This window comes from Buteo buteo, chromosome 10 (assembly GCF_964188355.1).
Source record: "Buteo buteo chromosome 10, bButBut1.hap1.1, whole genome shotgun sequence".
Taxonomy (NCBI): Eukaryota; Metazoa; Chordata; class Aves; order Accipitriformes; family Accipitridae; genus Buteo; species Buteo buteo.
Window position 1 is genome coordinate 34,794,117 of NC_134180.1, and position 19,274 is coordinate 34,813,390.

At 50.0% G+C, this 19,274-nt stretch overlaps 1 protein-coding gene across 1 annotated transcript; it reads left to right on the top strand.

The window, feature by feature from the left end:
- Positions 1 to 115: 115 nt before the first annotated feature.
- Positions 116 to 18,109, top strand: CYP4B1 (cytochrome P450 family 4 subfamily B member 1). Its single transcript, XM_075037048.1, has 12 exons — positions 116 to 1,078; positions 9,524 to 9,668; positions 10,326 to 10,370; positions 10,910 to 11,037; positions 12,822 to 12,946; positions 13,064 to 13,215; positions 13,804 to 13,910; positions 14,444 to 14,634; positions 15,170 to 15,303; positions 15,934 to 15,998; positions 16,532 to 16,614; positions 17,371 to 18,109. The coding sequence occupies exons 1-12, from the start codon at positions 899 to 901 to the stop codon at positions 17,537 to 17,539; spliced, it is 1,524 nt and encodes a 507-aa protein (XP_074893149.1). The 5' UTR covers positions 116 to 898; the 3' UTR covers positions 17,540 to 18,109.
- The last annotated feature ends 1,165 nt before the right edge of the window (positions 18,110 to 19,274 follow it).

Genomic DNA, 19,274 nt, shown 5'->3' on the forward strand with positions numbered 1-19,274 from the left:
CCTGCCAGCAAGACGCGCTCCCATTGGGCGCCGCGGGGCCGCCCCGCTCGGGGCTTAAAGGCCCAGGCGCGCCCTCCACGGGGGTCGGGAAAGGAGCGGAGGGTCCGCGGGTTCGAGTCCCGCCCCCGGCGGGTGGGACGGGTGGTGAAGGGGGCGGCTAGAAGCGGCCGAGCGGAGCGGCGCGGCCCGGCCGGTGCTCCCACCCCGCCGCGGTTACTCTCCGTCCCCTCGCCCACCAGGCTCGGCGGAGGCCCTTGCTCCCGGCGAGAACGGTGGCAGAGAACCCGAGCCGCCTGCCCTCTGCCTGCCACAGAGCCGCGCCAAATCCCCCAAAAACCCCATGCAAAGCAGCGATATTCCCAAATGCCGGCTCTCCGCGCCCGGTGGGATGGTTGTTACGCACCCTCACTCAGCCAGACTCTTTTTGTTCGTTTGCTTTTTCCTTCCCTAAAAGCCCCGATCGCGCCCGGCCTTTGCCGGTTTCCCCCGGTGACAGCGCACAGCCCAGCAGCCGGCGTTTGGGGGGGGGGGGGGGGGGGCGAACACCCCCCGGGAGCTGTGCCGGGGCAGCCCCCCGCTGGGTTGCCGGGGAAGGGTCCCCGCTCAGCCCGCCGGCCCCTTCCCTCCCTCCCTCCTCAGCCCCCGTCCCCCGCCGGCAGCAGCGGGGTAACGCCAAGGGCTCCGAGCCCGTTTTCCCGGGCGCGTTTTCCCGAGGCCCCGCGGGATGCTGCCCCGCCAACAAGCGCCGCCGTGATTTGGCAGCCGCTCGAACTCCCCGACCTGTCTCTCCTCCCCGCATTGGCTGGATACGGCCGGTGCCGGCCCCGGGCGGTGACACCGGCGTCCCCCCGAGCCGGGCGGGCGGTCCCTGCCTTCGCCGGGAGCTGCCGCGGGTGGGATGAAGGTCTCCTGGCTGGGCGTGGATGTGTCCCGGGTGCTGCACTTGGCCGCCGTCTTCTGCCTGACCTGCGTGTTGCTGAAGGCCATCCAGCTCTACCACCGGCGGCGGGAGCTGCTCAGGGCGCTGGCCGACTTCCCCGGCCACCCGACCCACTGGCTCTTCGGCCACGTCCACGAGGTAGGGCGAGAGACGGCTCTGCGCTGCCCGGGGGGGGAGTGGGAGTGCGGGGAGCAGCTTCCCCGCGTGGGAGAGGGGGGCGATGCTGGTGGGACTCCTCGCCACGGTCCGGGAGAATTGCTTCTTCTCCCAGTCCCCGGGGGGGGGATGATGCTGTGAAAGCCGCTGCAGCGGTCCCCACCACGCACCCCACTCCCACCCTGCTCCCACCACCCAGAGGCACCTTCTTTCCCCTTGCCAGGCGAGCCAGACAGGGCGCCGATCGTTTCGAGTCAGGTTTAAGCCATAAAACGCATCCCAGGTATAGCACCTGGCACGGGGGCCACAGATGGTTTTAAGGTTGCGTTAAAGCCGTGGCTAACTAGACCCGCGGACATAACCTGTTCCGTGCACTCGTGGCGTGCGTGCCTGTTCCCCGAGGTACGCGCTTGCCCAAACAGGTCAGCGTGGCTGCCTCGGCAAACAGATTTGCACCACTCATTGGCAGCTTCACGAGGAATAACTGAACTACCTGACGCGAAAAGGCTTTTCCATACATGCTAAAGGCCGTTTCAAATCGCCCTGACCTCTCCTGGGCTCTGCCGATGCCCTGACCTGGCCAAATCTGTGGCACATGAAATAACTGGCACCCTGAAAAGTGGCTGGGAAGGCGGGGAGGGGAGCTCCTAGGGCTTGTTTCTGTGCCGCGCCAGCCCCAGTTTTGCTGCGCTGGACGGGACAGGCTGTCTTTTGGCAACGTAAGCACGAAGATGGGCCAGTTCAGGGCTTTGTCATGCTGCCAGTTAGACTTTAAAACTGCAGTAAAATAAAGTATGTTTGCCTCTGTCAGTTGTGACTCTTTATCCCGGAATGGGATTTAACCATTTGCGCCAATCGCTTGCTTCCATTGTGGCTAGGTTATTCACGGCTAGACTCTTACCTCAGACAGTATTTTTTGAAGAATTCCCATTTTGCAAATTTAATCATTTGCTGATGAAATGCCGCTGAATTCCCCAGAGCCCAACAGTTCATTGAGCCAGTGAGGAAACTGGCACTGCTCTGGGCACACGCTGAATACAAAGTTTACACCCACCTCGGAGGAGGACCTGAGAGCTGTGTTCAGGGAGACCACTGACATTTCCTATTCTGTTGGTTTAAAGGGATTAATTGCCAGTTTTGATTCAGGTCAGTTTAGTATCTCAAATAGCTTTGTCATGCTTTGGGTGGGTCTCCTGGCAATATATCACTTTGTTTTAAAGCATTCTTACGTATTAGTCTCTGCTTATCCAAATCACTCGGTAGAAATTACATTAAAATATCCGGAGAGGTTGTGTAGAGCTGTTCATTCTCACTGCAGCAGCACTACTTAGTTAAAACCCAGAGTGCCAGCCCCGAGGTGGCCAAACCGACTTCCGATGGCCACGGTTGGTGGGAAGCAGAGGAGAGCAGGGTCGCTGCCCCGCGGGCGCAGGGGGGCTCTCGGTCCCTCGGCAGCCCTTCGCCCGCATCTGCCCTGCGCGGGTGGCTGGCGGAGGGGAGCTGGCCTGGTTCTGACGGAGCAGGGCGCAGCTTCGTGCTCAGATTTCAGCTCCTGTGTTTTCTGTTTCATTTGTTATCGGCACATAGTCATTAGAATTGCCTTTAAGTGCCTCTTCGCAGATGCTTTTAGCATTGGATCTATTTCAAAACTTGCATTTCCCTGTGAGATCAGGCTATTACCTTTCTTCCTTAGATCCAAGTGGGGGTTATACTTTTCTTTTCAAGCCCCCAAGGGAGGAAGAAGTGGAAGTGATGGTCTTTCATGCAGAGCCTGGTAGCTGAAGCCCTGGTTGAGAAGCAGGAGCTTTCTGGTCCTGTTCCTCTGCAGCCCACAAGATTTTACACCTTCTGCCCCAGGAGTGCTGGGCACAGCAGGTGGAGGTTACTCACCTTGGAGGTAACCTTTCCTCTCAAATAAACCCATCCCAACCTCTGCAAATGCAGGGATGGCTCTTGAGAGCACAAACTGAGGCTGGCACTCCAAAACCAAGGTTGGATGCAAAGGCTTCTAGCGTTAGGACTTGTGCCAGCGAGGCTTGCTCAGCATCTCCCAATTACCTCCATTTATGCTTCCTGTGATTTCGTGATGGGAGGAGGCACAAGCAGACCTATCAAAGGTACTTTCGCGTGTTCAAGTGTCACTCAACCAAAGGTGCCTTGCCAAGCCCTGCTTCTGCTGGCATTGCCAAAGGGGCGGGCGCTAGGGAGGGCTGCGTCCTTTTACCCCAAAACTTGATCCCTGCAACCAGATAAATTGATAGTTCTCTTTAATAAGTCCAAAATCTTGAACTTGAGCAAAAGAAGTTGAACGACAACCTTCTATCATAAATGATAACTGGATGTAGTTCGTCATTCTGCCAAATGCGAGAGACGTGGGGGACGTGCTGCAGGGACTCCCCCAGCTCACAAGGAAGGGGGCTCAGCCGTGGAGCACGGAGCCTGGACCTGCCCCAACTCAGCCTACGTGGTCCCCTGGCAGACGCCCCATGGTTCCTGAACATCCCCTCCGAGACAAACCTGACGTGTGTCGTTATTTGAGTAGAAGCCATCTTCTGGGTTGAGAAACACTAGCCAAACTAAAAACTGAGCTGAGATAACTCAGCACTGAAGCAATTGAGCAAATATTCACTAGACTCAGTCAATGGGGTGACTTTGGGGCTGATTTCTCTGCCAGTATCCAGATGTAATTAAACTTCAAGCTTCAAGTCAAAGCAGCAGCTATGTCAGCCCTAGCTCACCAAAATCCTTTGCCCTGCATATTGTGGCAGAGTAGTTTCTGTTCAAAGAAAAGAGAATTCTTACATGGTTTTGTCTCCATGACCTTTTTTTCTCTGCTTGTGACTTTGGAATTTTCCACTGATCTTTCCACTTGTTCTCTGGCTATTGCCTGTTTAATATACAACAACACTGACTGAAAAAGCAATAAAATGGTGATCACTTTTGAAGAGTGAACCTGCCAGTGCTGCCAATACAAACGCTGATGCTCACGTTATTCCTCAGCATGCAGCTTCCAAGGACCGGAGATGAATCTTTCTGGGAGCACCAGCCCTTCATCACCTACTAAATTAAATTCCTGGAAATCAAGGAAATCTTAATCTGATGTTATTAACCACTGTCCCCTCCACTGTAAACTCCGTTGGTGACTGTGGACTCATTCTGTTGAATTTTACGTGGACACTGGCCTTCTCCAGCTAAATGGCTGGAAGAAGCTGTGGCCCAGGTTTCCCGGTCAGGAGGCATCATTGCACTGGGACAGACACAGCAGTGATGCCGTGGACTGCTGTAAAAGTGCTGCTGTATTTTCTCATGACTGCAGGTGCTAATTGCTCAGCCACATGCAAGTGAGGACGTATTTGCACATCACAAAATGCAGAGGCTGTCTGGGCAAATCTGTGTCTTCTTTGGGGTGGCCATGGAAAAAGAGCAGAAAACATATGTGCACTGATAGGCACCACCACTGCCCTAAGGTCGTTCCCCGTGGTTAGGGTCAATTGATAAGGAAGAATTATTTTATATGAGGTTTAAAAGTAACAAGCATCTCTACTTCTGATGCTCTGCAAACCCAGGAGGCCAGCAATTTGTTTGCCATTACTTGGTTTTGTGATACAGAAAGACCTTGAGCTTTTTAAGACAGTGGTTTGGTGTAGGGTTTAGGGTTAATCCATCTGGGGTCCGGATGATGGAACACCAATATGATGATCAAAGTAGTAGTCCTTTATTGAGCTTAGCCGATCATTTTTATACAATTCTATAAGTTGTTTAGAAATTCTAATTGGTTGCTGCATGCAAGCATTTGGTGTCCACGCGCACAAGCATAAACGGTGATTGGTTACATCGGTACTGTCCACGCGCACAGATGTAAGAAAAGGTTAGTTATACACGCACATAAACATAGGACATAATTGGCCGTATTAATTAGAGCATGCAAGACTTGTCTTAGTCCAATTGGTCGAGATAAGTCCTTGAATTGAGGTTGTTTGTGCCAAGTTCCCTTTATCGTGGAATGCGCACCTGTGTTTTTCTAATTGGGATCTTTCTTCTTCTATCTTGTTTAGTCTGTTCAAAGCCTTCTAAAGGCGTCTGGAACACTCTTGTGACCATGAGCTACTTTCAGGCCCGATAACTAAGTTCCATATAATTGAACCCTACATCTCCCCCTCTTTTATTGTTTATTGTTTCAATTAACACAGCCTTACTTGATCCATCAATTAATTTGTAAATACATTGCAACACACAAGGATGGACCATCTTGTACATTCTTGTGCGGTTTTGCTCCGCGAACTCAGCCCAGCAATTGGTAGGTGCCAGCTTTCCGTGGGCGTCCCCACAGAGGCAACGATGGCCTCACCGTACACCAACCCGATGCTCTTCGGAAAATCCCGGTATCTATACATTTGCAGAGGAACGGGTTTTAGCACACGTGGCCAGCGGGTGCCAAAAGCCGCCTCATTTAGAAACTCATGACGCCTGCGCTCACTGGCCAGGCGCGCTGCATGAGTCATAGCCATCTTGTCTATTTGTTCATGGGCTTTGTGATGCGGTTGCAATGCACTGAGAATTTTGATCTGTTATGTTAGCCAGGATGACCTACGCATTACTTTTTGGCTGAGGTGGTATTCGTATTGCCGCCGCACCATCTGTGATGCTCCGGATGATGATGATCGTGTAAATTGAACGGAAGTCCATTGTGAGCTTGCACCTGTGAAAACACAAGCATAATCTCGCCCCAGGTTATTAAGGAAGAGGTGGACTTTCCCATTGCTCTGTTTCTAGATCTTTAACTAAGGCAATGACCTTATCTCCAATTTTAGTTTTAACTAAATCTCTGTCTTTCTCCTGGTTTTTTTTTTTGTTGTTTTTGTTTTTGTTTTTGTTTTTGTTTTGTACGAATAAATGACTATATATCGGGGTATCCTAAAACCACTGCCACACCCGGCTCTGAAGAGTAAAGGTCCACCGAGTGCTGGTGAAGATTAAATTGTATATATATATATATATGCTATAATAACTCTAAACTGCTTATTCTCAATACGATCAGTTACAGGTTAGTAGGTTAGTTGGTTAGTTAAAATGCTATTAGAATAGTTATACACAAAATAAAATAAAAAAACATTTTTTTTTTGTTTTTTTTTTGTTTGTTTTTTTTTTACTATCCTTTCTACCCACTCACACTAAGATACATATCTAAAGTCGGTATCATACTCCACATTTTTCACACGCATTCTTAATTTCTGCATTGACTGCCGGTCTCTGTCGTGATTTGTCCAGTCGGTCTGTCTAGGGCTTTGGGACCTGCTGATGTCTCCGCTGCCTCTTGCTCTCGATCTTCTGAGTTGTTTGCGTCATCTGGTCGCTCAATCCACGGCTTGACCCATTTCGCCGGTATCCAATGGGGCTGTTCGTTACCTGTGGAAACACAAGCATACCCTCTTCCCCAAGTAAATAATTTGCAAGGTCCCTGCCATTGCTGTAAAACTGGAATGACTTCAGATTTCCAGGATCCATCCTGAAGATACACAAATCCCGCTTTACCCATTCTGCTGCTAGCATCAGTAAAAACGGTAATAGCCTCCAGCGGCTTTTCGCTGCAAATAGAGCGTGGTTCCATTGTTAACATTGTTTTAAATAATGGGTGAGGGGGGTAGTGATTATCCACTTCCCCCTTGAAGTCCAGCAGAGCTACTGCAAGACAGTCACTTTTTATCATGGCCTTATTCACAATATCAACTGACATAGGTAAAATAATTTTGTCCATTTGCTTCCCTGAAATTTGTATCGCCCTCACCCCTGCTTTTTGAATGCACATTCTCAGAGCTTCAATTCTAGTAACTACCGTTTTTGACATGCTAGCAGGCAAGAATATCCATTCTAGTATTACCAATGGGTTTTGTTTCTGTCGTTCATCCCACTGACCCAAAATTCCCGCAACTTCCTTATCTGAGTTATATACATATAAATTTATGGGTAAATCAGGGATATATCTGCCAGACATAGATGATGTAATTTTTTGTTCAATTGCCGTCAAGGCTTGCTGTCCCGATACATTTAGTTGTAGTACAGAAGTTAAGCTATTGCTGCCCCGTAACAAGTCCAGCAGTGGCTGCAAGTCTGTATTTGTGATACCACAATAAGGCCGGATCCACTGTAGGTCTCCGACAAATTTTTGCACATCATGTATATTTCGTATGTCTTTGTGTAGCGACAGCTTTTGTGGACAAACAGAGGCTTCCGCAACTTGCAAACCCGAATATAGTGTTAACGGTGTTCCATCCTTTTTAAACCTTGATCGACAGTCACTGGCTTTGTGTCCGAACTTGTCGCACTTGTTACAGACCCCAGGAAAGTTTGACTGACTGCTGTTAGTTAGTTCTGGCATAGATCGAGGCTGCGTTGCTATGCGTTGAGGGCACACACATCTCAAATGCCCTGGCTGACCACACTGATAACACGCTAAGGGGTCTTTGTGTGGGCCATAGTCTCCTTTTCCCTGCCGCACTATCGGTTGTAGAGCTACCGCGAGTGCTGCAGCGTGAGCGTCAGCATGTATTTTAGCTTTCTCTCGTCCTTGTATTATAGTAGCCAAATCCTCGTTTGCATTATTTGAATCAGGGTATATGCTAGGTATAATTTGTTCGTGTTGAACGGTGGTATCTGGGGGCTGTTTTCTCGTAGGTGGGTTTTTACTCACTCCCTGATCCTGTAGGGTTTCCTTTAATTGTACGGTTAGGGAGGCTTGGGAGCTGTCAGATGGCTGATTAATATCGGCAGTCCCAGGGAGTGGAGCAGAAGTCAAGGGCACAGGAGCACGCGGACAAGCTCCAAAAAGTCTCTCTTTCTGCATTTCCGCCAACAATTCTAACATTGTCTCTTTTTGATCTATTATTAAAGTAGCCAAGTCCTTGTTTACATTATTAGAATCAGTACGTAGCTGGTTTTGAGCTTCCTCAGTATTTTCTAAGTCCGGTTGGGCCCCCCAATCATCAGCGTCCATAGGCAGGGGAATGTCTTCCGCTCGTAACGGCAGCTGACTTGTCTCTTTCGGCAAAGGATTTATCACCCCCTGTTCCTCAGGTGTAAGCGGGGCCATGGGGATATCAGCGTTAGTTCCCTTTCCCCAAAAATTCAACTCCTCTACAGGAAAAGCCGCAATCAGTGTTTTCTGTTCCTCTAACGGCGGCACCGTTGGCAGCAGGGGGGGGTCCTGCGTTTCGCGTACTGTCTCTGCCTCCGAACGATACGGTAGCGGAGCAGGAGCATTAATGATTTGAATTTCTGTCGCTACAGCACGTTTTAGTGCATCCTTAGCAGCAGTTTCTGACGTTATTTGCTGCATCACTTTGAGACACTTTTTCCAATGCGCTACCAGACGTGTAGGTATTTTATTCCCTTCTTGTATAGAGTCCCATATTTTTTTTCCTAACTTCTCCCAAACAGACAATGAAAAGAGAGCCTCAGAGTCCTTAAAAAGTCCCCTTTTTTGGCCCCACTGTAACAAGGCCTCTAACTGATCCTTTTTAATATCTATTTTTGTTTCTTCAGCCAGCCTAATAAATGTCTTTATGGCTGCCTTTTCTTTTGCAGATGCTGCGATACCCATGCCGCCCCTTTTTTCACCATAAGCTCACTATTTTACCTGCCTCTCCCGAGCAGTGAAGTCCTGCTTCTCCCGAGCAGTGAAGTCCTGCTTCTTCCGAGCAGTGAAGTCCTGCTTCTTTCGAGCAGTGAGGTCCTGCTTCTTTCGAGCAGTGTCCGGCGCCGTCTTTCCAGCCACCGTGGTCCGCGGCGGTTCCTCGTCTTTTCAGTAGCGTTGCCTCTTGTTCCTCTTCAGATCACGTCGGGGTCCCCAAATGTAGGGTTTAGGGTTAATCCATCTGGGGTCCGGATGATGGAACACCAATATGATGATCAAAGTAGTAGTCCTTTATTGAGCTTAGCCGATCATTTTTATACAATTCTATAAGTTGTTTAGAAATTCTAATTGGTTGCTGCATGCAAGCATTTGGTGTCCACGCGCACAAGCATAAACGGTGATTGGTTACATCGGTACTGTCCACGCGCACAGATGTAAGAAAAGGTTAGTTATACACGCACATAAACATAGGACATAATTGGCCGTATTAATTAGAGCATGCAAGACTTGTCTTAGTCCAATTGGTTGAGATAAGTCCTTGAATTGAGGTTGTTTGTGCCAAGTTCCCTTTATCGTGGAATGCGCACCTGTGTTTTTCTAATTGGGATCTTTCTTCTTCTATCTTGTTTAGTCTGTTCAAAGCCTTCTAAAGGCGTCTGGAACACTCTTGTGACCATGAGCTACTTTCAGGCCCGATAACTAAGTTCCATATAATTGAACCCTACAGTTTGGGAGAGTATTTATTTTTTCATCTGAATCTAAGTATTCTTTCTCTTTTTACTTCCCCACAACTACAGTTTCTCAAGGAGGAAGAGGTGCTGGACAAGGTGGAGATCTGGGCACAGAAGTACCAATACGCTCATCCTCTCTGGTTCGGGAGTTTCTTAGCATTCCTGGTTGTCACCGATCCCGACTATGCCAAGGCTCTGTTGGCCAGAGGAGGTGAGAAGATGATGCCTTCAGCTGTGGAGCAACAACCATAGCCTGCAGATTTCCCATGCCAGCCTAAAAATTCATAGCAAGGCAGGATTTTGCAGAGAGGTTGTCTTGCAGAAATCACCTAAAGGCATGGAGCGATATCCCTCCTTCATGCCATGCCCTTGGTGCTTCAGGCACAGGGCTGTGGAGGTGGCTGGGGCCCCTCCAAATCTGGCAAATCAAATTTCCTCAAGTGTTCCTTTAAAAGTTATCTTCTCAGTGCCTGACCCCAGCAAGGAGAAGACAGCTGGAAGCTTTTTTCTTGACTCAGACCCCTGGCTCCTACTGCGGAGCCATATCTTTAGTGCATCCAGAGAGAAAGGTATTAAACAGTTCTGTCTGGGAGGGTTAATAATTTATCACACAGCATAGACTTTGGACTACCAGTATTCTTCTTTATTCCAGTCTGGGCATCTGCTTTTATACGTGTTTCTTGCAGCTGGGCCAAACAGTATTATTTTGTTGTGAAATACTGATTAATTCTGCAGGGATGCCACCAATTTGGCTTCATACCCAATCAAGAGTGAGAGCCCAGAGGGAGCTTTCATGTGCAAACCAGTGGGTTGATGCTACTGAAACATTTACCATTTTGTTTTCTCTTTCTTGATGATTTTTTTACAGATCCCAAGGACAACATCAGCTATAAACACCTTGTCCCATGGATCGGTATGTATTCCCAGGTCTTTGCCTACCAGGAATGATTCTGAAGTTAGTCAAGAACATGCTATGAATGAACAGCGTTGTGCTTGTTCCTTGATGCAGTTATAGCTTAAGGCTTCCTGAAATATTTATGTTTATTGAAAAAGGTGCTAAAATAATGCTATTTTTTGTGATTCGAGGATAGAAGGTTCAGACATAGTCATACGTACAAATGAGAACCACTTACATGTCCGTAGTTAACAAAGGGTGGTGATGGGAGAAGTTCAGATTCAGTGGAGGACTGGTGAAAAATGCATCTGCTGCTCTGAACTTCTCGGCTCCAGCAGTGTTGCTGTTTCTTTTCGGAGGCAGCACTGTGTTGTTTCGGTGAGCAGGGCTCTGCTCAGCCCTGGGAACCCTGGAGCTGACAGCAACATTTGGAAATGCTCTCTCGTAGCAGCTCAGCAGATTTAATCGTGCTCCTTGTAGGCAGAGGCTGTGTCTGCAGGCAGGTGAAAACAGCCTGCTTGTGCCAAGCAAAACATGCCTTGACTGTGTTTCCCCAGGGAACGGGTTGCTGATCTTACACGGGCCAAAATGGCACCAACATCGAAAACTCCTGACTCCAGGGTTTCATTACGACATCTTGAAACCGTACGTGGCCCTGATGGCAGAGTCTACTAACGTGATGCTGGTAGGACTCGTACCTGATGCTCCTCTCTCTGCCCTGTTTTCTTTTCCCTGATCCTGACTGTTTAGTAGGTAAATGCTGGAGCAGGGTTTCCTTGCAGTGCCCTTATTCACAACCTGGTAATTGTAAGGATAGGCTGTGGCAGTCAAGGTTTCTGAGCCACCACAAATCCCTGCCTGTGGTCTGGACGGAACCAGCAGGTTGAGCCTCCCTGTGGGGACTATGTCTCTGGTGCTGCTTTGGGCTCTGTGGCTAAGGTTGGAGAATTAATGTTAGTGCCGTCCCCAAATCTCAATCCCAACTGCAACTTCTCATAGGGTGTTTTTGTAAATGAAGAATTGAAGTAAATGAAGGTCCATAATAAATCCCCAAAATATAAAGGTTGGAACAGAGCTATACTGTGACCTAAAGTTAAAAGGTATCATTTGCTATCAACACACCCATGACTGGATTGCAATCTCTGCCTTGCCTAATACACAGTGAAACTGCACTATTCTCCCATCCATCAGTGCCGGGTGTGATGGAAACCAGTGTGAATTACAGGTGAGGGGCACCAGCCTTTATGCACATGGACCAGGAGGTGTCTGGGTGCCAGAAGTATTCCTCCTCCTTTGCCTCCCTTCATCCAATCTCCCCAGCAGGTCCACATGGATCCTGGCTGTCCTCCTTCCTACCAGCCAAGGGAACGGCCAGGAGCCGGGGGCTGAAGAGCCAGGAGAGCTTTTGCAATGCACACTAGTGCCTGGCACTTTATAATTCCCCGCAGACAATGCAAAGTGCCTATTGTGGGAGCCCATGCCACCAGGTGGCAATCGTTGTATGTGCTAAGGACATAAGTCTGTCCATATAACCTGGTTTCATGCTGTGGGAGCTCAGATGTGACTGTGCTCCTCCATCTCCTCCCTTTCTCAGCTTTTGAGTCCACTGGTTCCTTACAGCCATGAAGGGACAGGGGATTCAACATCATTTCATGTCTGCCAGGCAAGAGACACTATTTACAGTTTCTCTAGGGATCCCCTATGGGAAAAGTTGAGCAAGAGCTCCTATATTATATGCTGGAAAAACACAGTGGGAGAGAGATCGTGAGATGGAAGCTTGGATCTGAGACACCAAAGGCACCAAAGTCACATGTGCTTGTGAGAGAGAGATAGAAAAACACAGACTTGGTGAAGCCCTGTAGCATTCGCTACATATCAAGGTGCCACGCTTAGATCACTGGTCGGCCCGGACCAGGGAAAGAGACAGATAACACACACAGTGTGAGCGCCAACTTCCCCCTTTTATTGCGCAGTTAATTCCTTTTATACTAACAAGGGGAGGTGGGGTTACAGGTACATCACAAGGCTGCGACTACCCCTCTAACTTTCCGTGACAACGCGAGATCTTCTGAACGCCGACCCCTACAAAGCCCCATACCAACATATGCTGCTCTTGTGCGGGAAACACACTGCACCCTAAGAAATACTTTGGTAACACACCCCATCACCCAGCAATGTGCCCATCCTGGGCTCCTCCGGGGTGCCTTGTTGCCTTTGCCCTAGGGTAGGGTGTACCAGGGCTCACCACTGCCTGGATTCAAGAGTAGCAGCTGCCTGAGGCAAATCTTGTATTAATAATCCCCCTCTTGGCTTCCCTCCTCTGGGATTTTGATGGCAACTAAGAGATCCTCTTCTTTTTTCCATTTCTCTGGGATGTATCCCTAGGTGAGCACTCGTTAACCAGAAAGTGAATGTAGTTCACGCAGAACTGTCCCTTACGTTCTCATTTCTGTCTGCTTTGTGTCCTAGGATAAATGGGAGCAACTGATCACAGACGGGAAACCAGTGGAACTCTTTGAGCACGTCAGCTTGATGACTCTCGATAGCATCATGAAATGTGCCTTCAGTTGTCACAGCAACTGCCAGACCAACAGGTCAGTGCTGGCTGCCCCAGACCCTGGCAGAAAGTTCACAGCTCCGAAGGGAAGCGGGCAAATTGCTTGTCATGATGCTCCCAAATGTACAAACTTCCACCGTTCCCCTCTCCCCAGGAAAAACACCTACATCCAGGCTGTCTATGACCTATGCCTCATGGTGCACCAGCGCCTCCGCATCTTCCCCTACCACAATGACATCATTTACTGGCTCAGCCCCCACGGATATCGGTTCAGGAAGGTCTGCCAGCTCGCTCATGACCACACAGGTATTCCCTGCCTTCGTCTTCTCCCAAAGCCTTTGAGCAGGTTGGGTGCTGGCTGACCAGAGGCAGTCGAGTTACCTCCTTGCCCATGCAGTGATCCTGCCCGGAGGATCGGAGCCGGGATCCAAGCAGAGCATCACCTTGCAGCGGTGGTCCAATCTAGGCATGAAGCAAGGGGGTCTCACAGCTCCGGGATTATTAAACTGGACTAACGGAGGAATTTCCCTCTGGGAACGCTCCTGTTAAATGAGCTGAGACTGGTGAGACAAGGCATGGGCACTGCAAGCAACACCGATGCAAGGAATGATTTTCCTTTCCAGGCCAGGTGTGATTTTAATGCAGGAGGGGTGGGTAAAATAGGCTGAGGAGCCTGTGGTGGACAAAGAAGTTTGCAGAAAAGGATGGCAATGTGCACGGCATTTGTCGCTGTGCTGCTGAAAAAGCCAAACTGCCTGGGATGCAGAAGCATACGTGGCAAATGCATCATGGACGGAGTGATGGTCACCCCCTTGGGTGAGCTTTGCATTCACAGGGCGATTTTGCAGCTCAGCATCTCCTGCCCTGCTGAACCTTTAACTCTTTCTTTCCCAGACAAGGTGATCCATGAGCGAAAGGAGTCCCTTAAAGATGAACAGGAATTTGAAAAGATCCAGAAGAAGAGACATTTGGACTTCTTGGACATTCTGCTGTGTGCCAAAGTGAGTGGTGAGGAGTGGGTGTGCGGCGGGGCAGCAGGGTGCAAAAGCCCGTCAGTCTTTGCAGGGGTGCCACAAACCACCAGAGACCCTCAGAACTGCACAAGCCATTAAAATAAATTAGCCCAGTCCTGCCCAGTTGAGGAGGAGCCAAGGAGGTCCAATTTTCCATCACTGAAATGTTGGTAGCACCTGTTGGGGAATACAACACGCAGAGGGATTGGTGGTTTAATATGGAGGGGATAAAGGGATTTATAAGTGAAGGAAAAGGGCCCCTGAATTCACTCTAAACAGAGATTGATTTTGTTTATACATATCCCAGGGGCATCACCACCTCCCTTTGCAATAGCTGAAAGAATGTAATGGTCCCTTCTGGGATATTATATTTTATATATAAATATAAGGGCCGCTTATATATGTATATATATAAAATCTATATTATCTGTATTATCTATATTATCTACATTATACTTTTTATATATATTATATATTATTTATATATGTATGGGCCACTGAAAGTGTCTCTGGACTGTTAGGATGAGAACGGAGCTGGACTGTCCGATGAGGACCTGCGTGCTGAGGTGGACACGTTCATGTTTGAGGGCCATGATACGACAGCCAGCGGGATCTCCTGGCTCTTGTACTGCCTGGCATCACACCCTGAGCACCAGGCACGGTGCCGGGAGGAGATCCAGGGGATCCTGGGGCACCGGGAGACACTTCAGTGGTAAGGTTGCACATTTCCTCAGCTGGTAACTTTTCTCCCATCGCTGTCATTTCTAAGCGGGCAAATGTCTTCAGGGCTCGAAAGCTGGGCTGCTAAAGGTTGCTGTGTGCACAGGGACTTCATAGGATGGAGCAGATACTGCATCCTTCAGCTAAATCTGCCTCCTTGCCCTTCTTACCAGGGCAGGCACAAGAAAAGGGCCAGACCAGGAGGGACATGCTGGATGCCATGCCAAGACCTGGGCCACCAACATCGCCCTTTGCTCTGTCCTGTTTTCTCGCCACAAGACGTTGCAGTCGTGGCTTTTCACCTTTTGCTGTCACTTTGCACTTGAGCTTGTTCAGAGGTTGTTAAGGTTGTTCAGCCTTGGGGACCCCAGGCTGCAGCAGCCTGTGGTTGGAGGTTGCGGGTCCCTCCGTACGCCCCATCTGTTGCAAGGGGGTCTGCCCAGGGGGATGACGGCTGTGGGACAAGGGGCCTCGCGGCACGGGGCAGCGGGGGGAGCGGGGAGCTCAGCCTGCCTCTGTCCCGGCAGGGAGGACCTGGGCAGGATGACTTACAGCACCATGTGCATCAGGGAGAGCCTTCGCCTTTACCCACCGGTGCCCGGCGTGTCCCGGCAGCTCAGCAAACCCATCACCTTCCCCGATGGACGCACCTTGCCAGAAGGTCTGTAAATCCCAGTCTTCCTTCACAAAATTGTGCTCTTGGACATCTCGCCGCCTGCCGCGGAGCAAAGGCGGCAGCCCTGCCTCTGTGACCTGCTCCTTGCTGGCACAGACGTTCGGAGAGGACATTCACAGACGTTCATTGATAGACTGAGGTCTGGGCTGGGTGGTGGCATCCCGGTGACATCCTTCCTGCCACCACCACTATAGGGCAGCCGTGCCAGTGCCAAAAGCCCCTTGTCATCCTGGCCAAGCACAAACTCGTGGTTCACCCATTTTGGCAAACTGCAGGCACAGGGGGATGGGGACCAGTCCCATCCTGACTTGCGGCATGGGAATTGCCCTGTGCTCCTCTATTCCTTCTCTGATTTGGCACACAAGCGGGCAGCGTCAGGGTGGGGACGATGTGCCTATGGTGCCGGTGCCTTCCTCATTTCCACCTTTTGCCTGCTTACAAGTAAACAAATGGAAAATATTTAGTTTTCTCTGAAGCCAGTGACAAAACCCTCATTGGTTGCCAGTTGACAGATAAGACCGTGATGACTTAGACAGACCTTTGTGTGAGCACGCTGCACCTTCCCTTTAGTTTCTTTGTCACTGAGCCCTTTTCTCCTCCTTGATTCCTTCACAGGCAGCATTGCCGCGATAAGCATTTATCTCATTCACAGAAACCCTGCAGTATGGAAGGACCCTTTGGTGAGTTTTCTTTTGCCCTTCTAATAATTTTCCCCTTTATGCTGTGCCTCTTCCAATGTCCCCTTCACCTGTTAGCAGGAGAGCAGAGCCCCCACTTTCTCCCAAACATCTTTGCCCATGGGAATCATGCTGAGAAGCAACCACCTTGCGTTAGTCTCAGCCAGCGGTGGCACAGGGCAGTCAGAGAGCAGCGTTAGGGCTGGGTGCTGCCCAAACAGTAAGACAACGTGCTGTGAAGAGCTTGTTGTATTACCAGGCAGAAAGATGATTTTTTGCTCAGCCTACAGGTGGAGGATTGAAACCTGGCTCTCTGGTTTTCATTGTATCTATGTCTGGTTTATCTTGGCAACACCATTGCCAGGCTCGGTGGAAAGCAAGGGAGTTTGGTGTATGAGTTTCAGTCCATCTCAGAATGAATTCTCTCTCCAATGGGGTTGTTCGGAAATTATGGGGTGTCACGTTTCTGAAGATACTGGTCAGTACTGTGTTCCTTGACTAGTTGCTTTTTCTTGCTGCATATTCTTCATTTCCAGGTGTTTGACCCTTTGCGGTTTTCCCCAGAGAACATCTCTGGCAGACACTCTCATGCCTTTCTGCCTTTTTCTGCTGGAATGAGGTAAAGTGTATTGAATACTGAAGGAGTAGTGTGGAGAGAAAACATGCATCCCTGGAAACTGCTCAGCCCTAGAAATGTGTGCTGCTGTTATAATTGCTATCAGGGAAGCACTCACAGAGGGCTTTCAGAGACTGCTGCCTGAAGTCCTGGTCCTGCAGCATTAAACAGTTCAGGAGCATATAACAAGCATTTGTGCTGCAGAGGGATTCTGATACCAGCAGGCAAGATGGGAAGGAAACATCTCCAGGCCACTCCTGGGGACCAGGAACCGGGTCCCAAAGCTGTGGAGAATCCTGCTGGCATCATGTGGGGAGCCTGCAGCATCCTGGGCTTACCTGCTCTCCTCCTCTCCTCGGTGCAGAGACCCCATCTCACCCCCCTGCCCTTTGATTCCCCCTTCTCCCCTGCTCCCAATCCTTCCCTTCGCCCTGTGCTCACCCCGCCAAGGCAAACACATTGCAGACCCTCCTGCTTGGAGACCCACCACCTCGGCTCTGCTGGCCTCTCCTTTGGCTTCCCCATCTCCCCTCCCTCTCCATGCTCATTGAACACACATCCAGGAGCTCCGATGCTCCCCCAGATTCCCTCTGCTCGGCCCGTGTCCCTGCTTTTGCCACCCAAAATACTGCCTGGGGCCTCCAGAGCTGCAGAGGGGAAGGGTTGTGTGCCGGTTTGAGAGGGCTGGGATCCAGCCGTGGGGGTTTATCTGTGCCCAGCACCGAGGTGGAGTGGCTGAGCTGCTCTGTTTTACCCCAGGAACTGCATCGGGCAGCAGTTTGCCATGAACGAGATGAAGGTGGCGCTGGCTTTGACCCTGCTCCGCTTCGAGCTCTCACCCGACCCCACCAAGCCTCCCTGCAAAATACCTCAGATCATCCTTCGCTCCAAGAATGGGATTCACCTGTATCTAAAGAAAATCCGCTGATGCTGGAAAACGTCCTGCCTTTGTTGTAGGGACGGACCAAGCAGATGACGGGACAATGTTTCTCTGGGGCAAAAGGTGCAGGGCAGGATTTGGGGATGAGGATGCCTGATTTCTGTGCTTCTTCCACCAGCTGAAAGCCCTTTTTGGCCTGGGCCCAGGTAGCCCGGATGGCATTGCACCGACCCATTGCCATCTGCTCCACGAGCGCCAGTCTCGCAGCAGCCGGGCATGGCCGTGCCTCTTTGCTGGCTGTCCCCTTGCCCTGCCGTAAGGGCTGGGAACATCTGCAGGTCCCACCAGCTTCCTCCTTACCAAATCCTGCCTTCGCACTCATGTCCTGGCCAAATTCGTGACCGTTCCCAGCCCTGCTCCGTCATCAGCGCCTTCCTCGGTGCCTAGAGGTCAGCCCTCCTCTCCTGCCGCAGGGACAGCCTGTGGCAGACCTCTGCCTCTCTTCTCGCACTCAATGGTCTCTGTTTTGTTGAAAACACTGATTCCAGTCTGGGCTCTGAAATTGTGCCTAAACTGCAAAACTTCCATAATTTTTGTGTTAATAAACCAATAATTAGTCCTGTAATAGCAGCTGTGTCAGTTTTTATTGCTGATGCTTGCCCACTTTGTCACAAATATGGTGTAGAACCCCTTTAGAAGTGGGAAGTGGAAAGGAAACCCATGAGCAGCAAGAGACAACCCTGGGGGTGTCTGGCCAGGCCCCTGCCCGCAGGTCTCCAGCCACAGCCAGGCAGCATCTTCTTCCATGAGCAATACCTTAACAGGGGTCCAATGTGCAATCTTCATTTAAAACTGCAAGGGAGGAGTTCTGATGATTAGAAAGGGGTTTTTTTCTCTCTCTCTTTTTTTTTAATTTTCCTAAGCTGATAAAGTTAGGAGAGTTGTATGCTTTAGGTACACTGGAGGACGCTAGTGAGCTGTCCTCTGCCTCTGCAGGAATCATTAGTGGGGTAGGAAGTGTCAAATTGGGAAAACCCAAATGCTGCTGTTGCAATTAGCATTGCGGTGACATCAAGAGTGGTTCCAGCATCACGAGCAGGCTGCTGTGCAGCAAGACAGCAGCTGACTTCATACAGCTTTCATCCGCAGAGATAAGGCAGATAGAATGCAGCTGGGGAAACAGGGGGACCTTTTTGTGAGATACACTGTGCTACACTGTCAACACCGCAAGCCCAGTCACTGTTGAGCCCCATTAAAGGAAGGTTATATCAAACATAAGGTTTTGTCCAATTTTAATTTTAAGTGCACAAAGGGTGCCTGTATTAAATGAGATAATACAAATAACTGGTGTCATCTCTCACTCTGACCATATTACCAACCCACTGCAAATGTCACACCAAAGGTGTCCTCAGAACAGTTGTAATTGAGAAGCTGCAAAAACCAGGCTGGTTTATTGTGCAAATAGGGTTGCCCATGCACCTCCTCTGCCACATCATCCGTATCTCTAACCACAGCTGTATCCACAGCTACTGCCAAGCCCCCCCAAACCCCTCCTGTGTCCTCTCCACTTACTTTTGTGCCAGGACATCTAGCTGCCATCGATAAAACCTGCCTGCCGTGGGGTGCTCGCTTAGCCAAGCAGCCCCGAGAAGACATATCCACCAGCCAGCTTCACCTCCGATCTCCATACCTCATGGTGCTCCAAGCACCCGAGCCACAAATTAGTTCCTCCTACGACCAAAACCTCCAGGTTGCCCTGAAGCGACTGCTATGATTCAGTAAT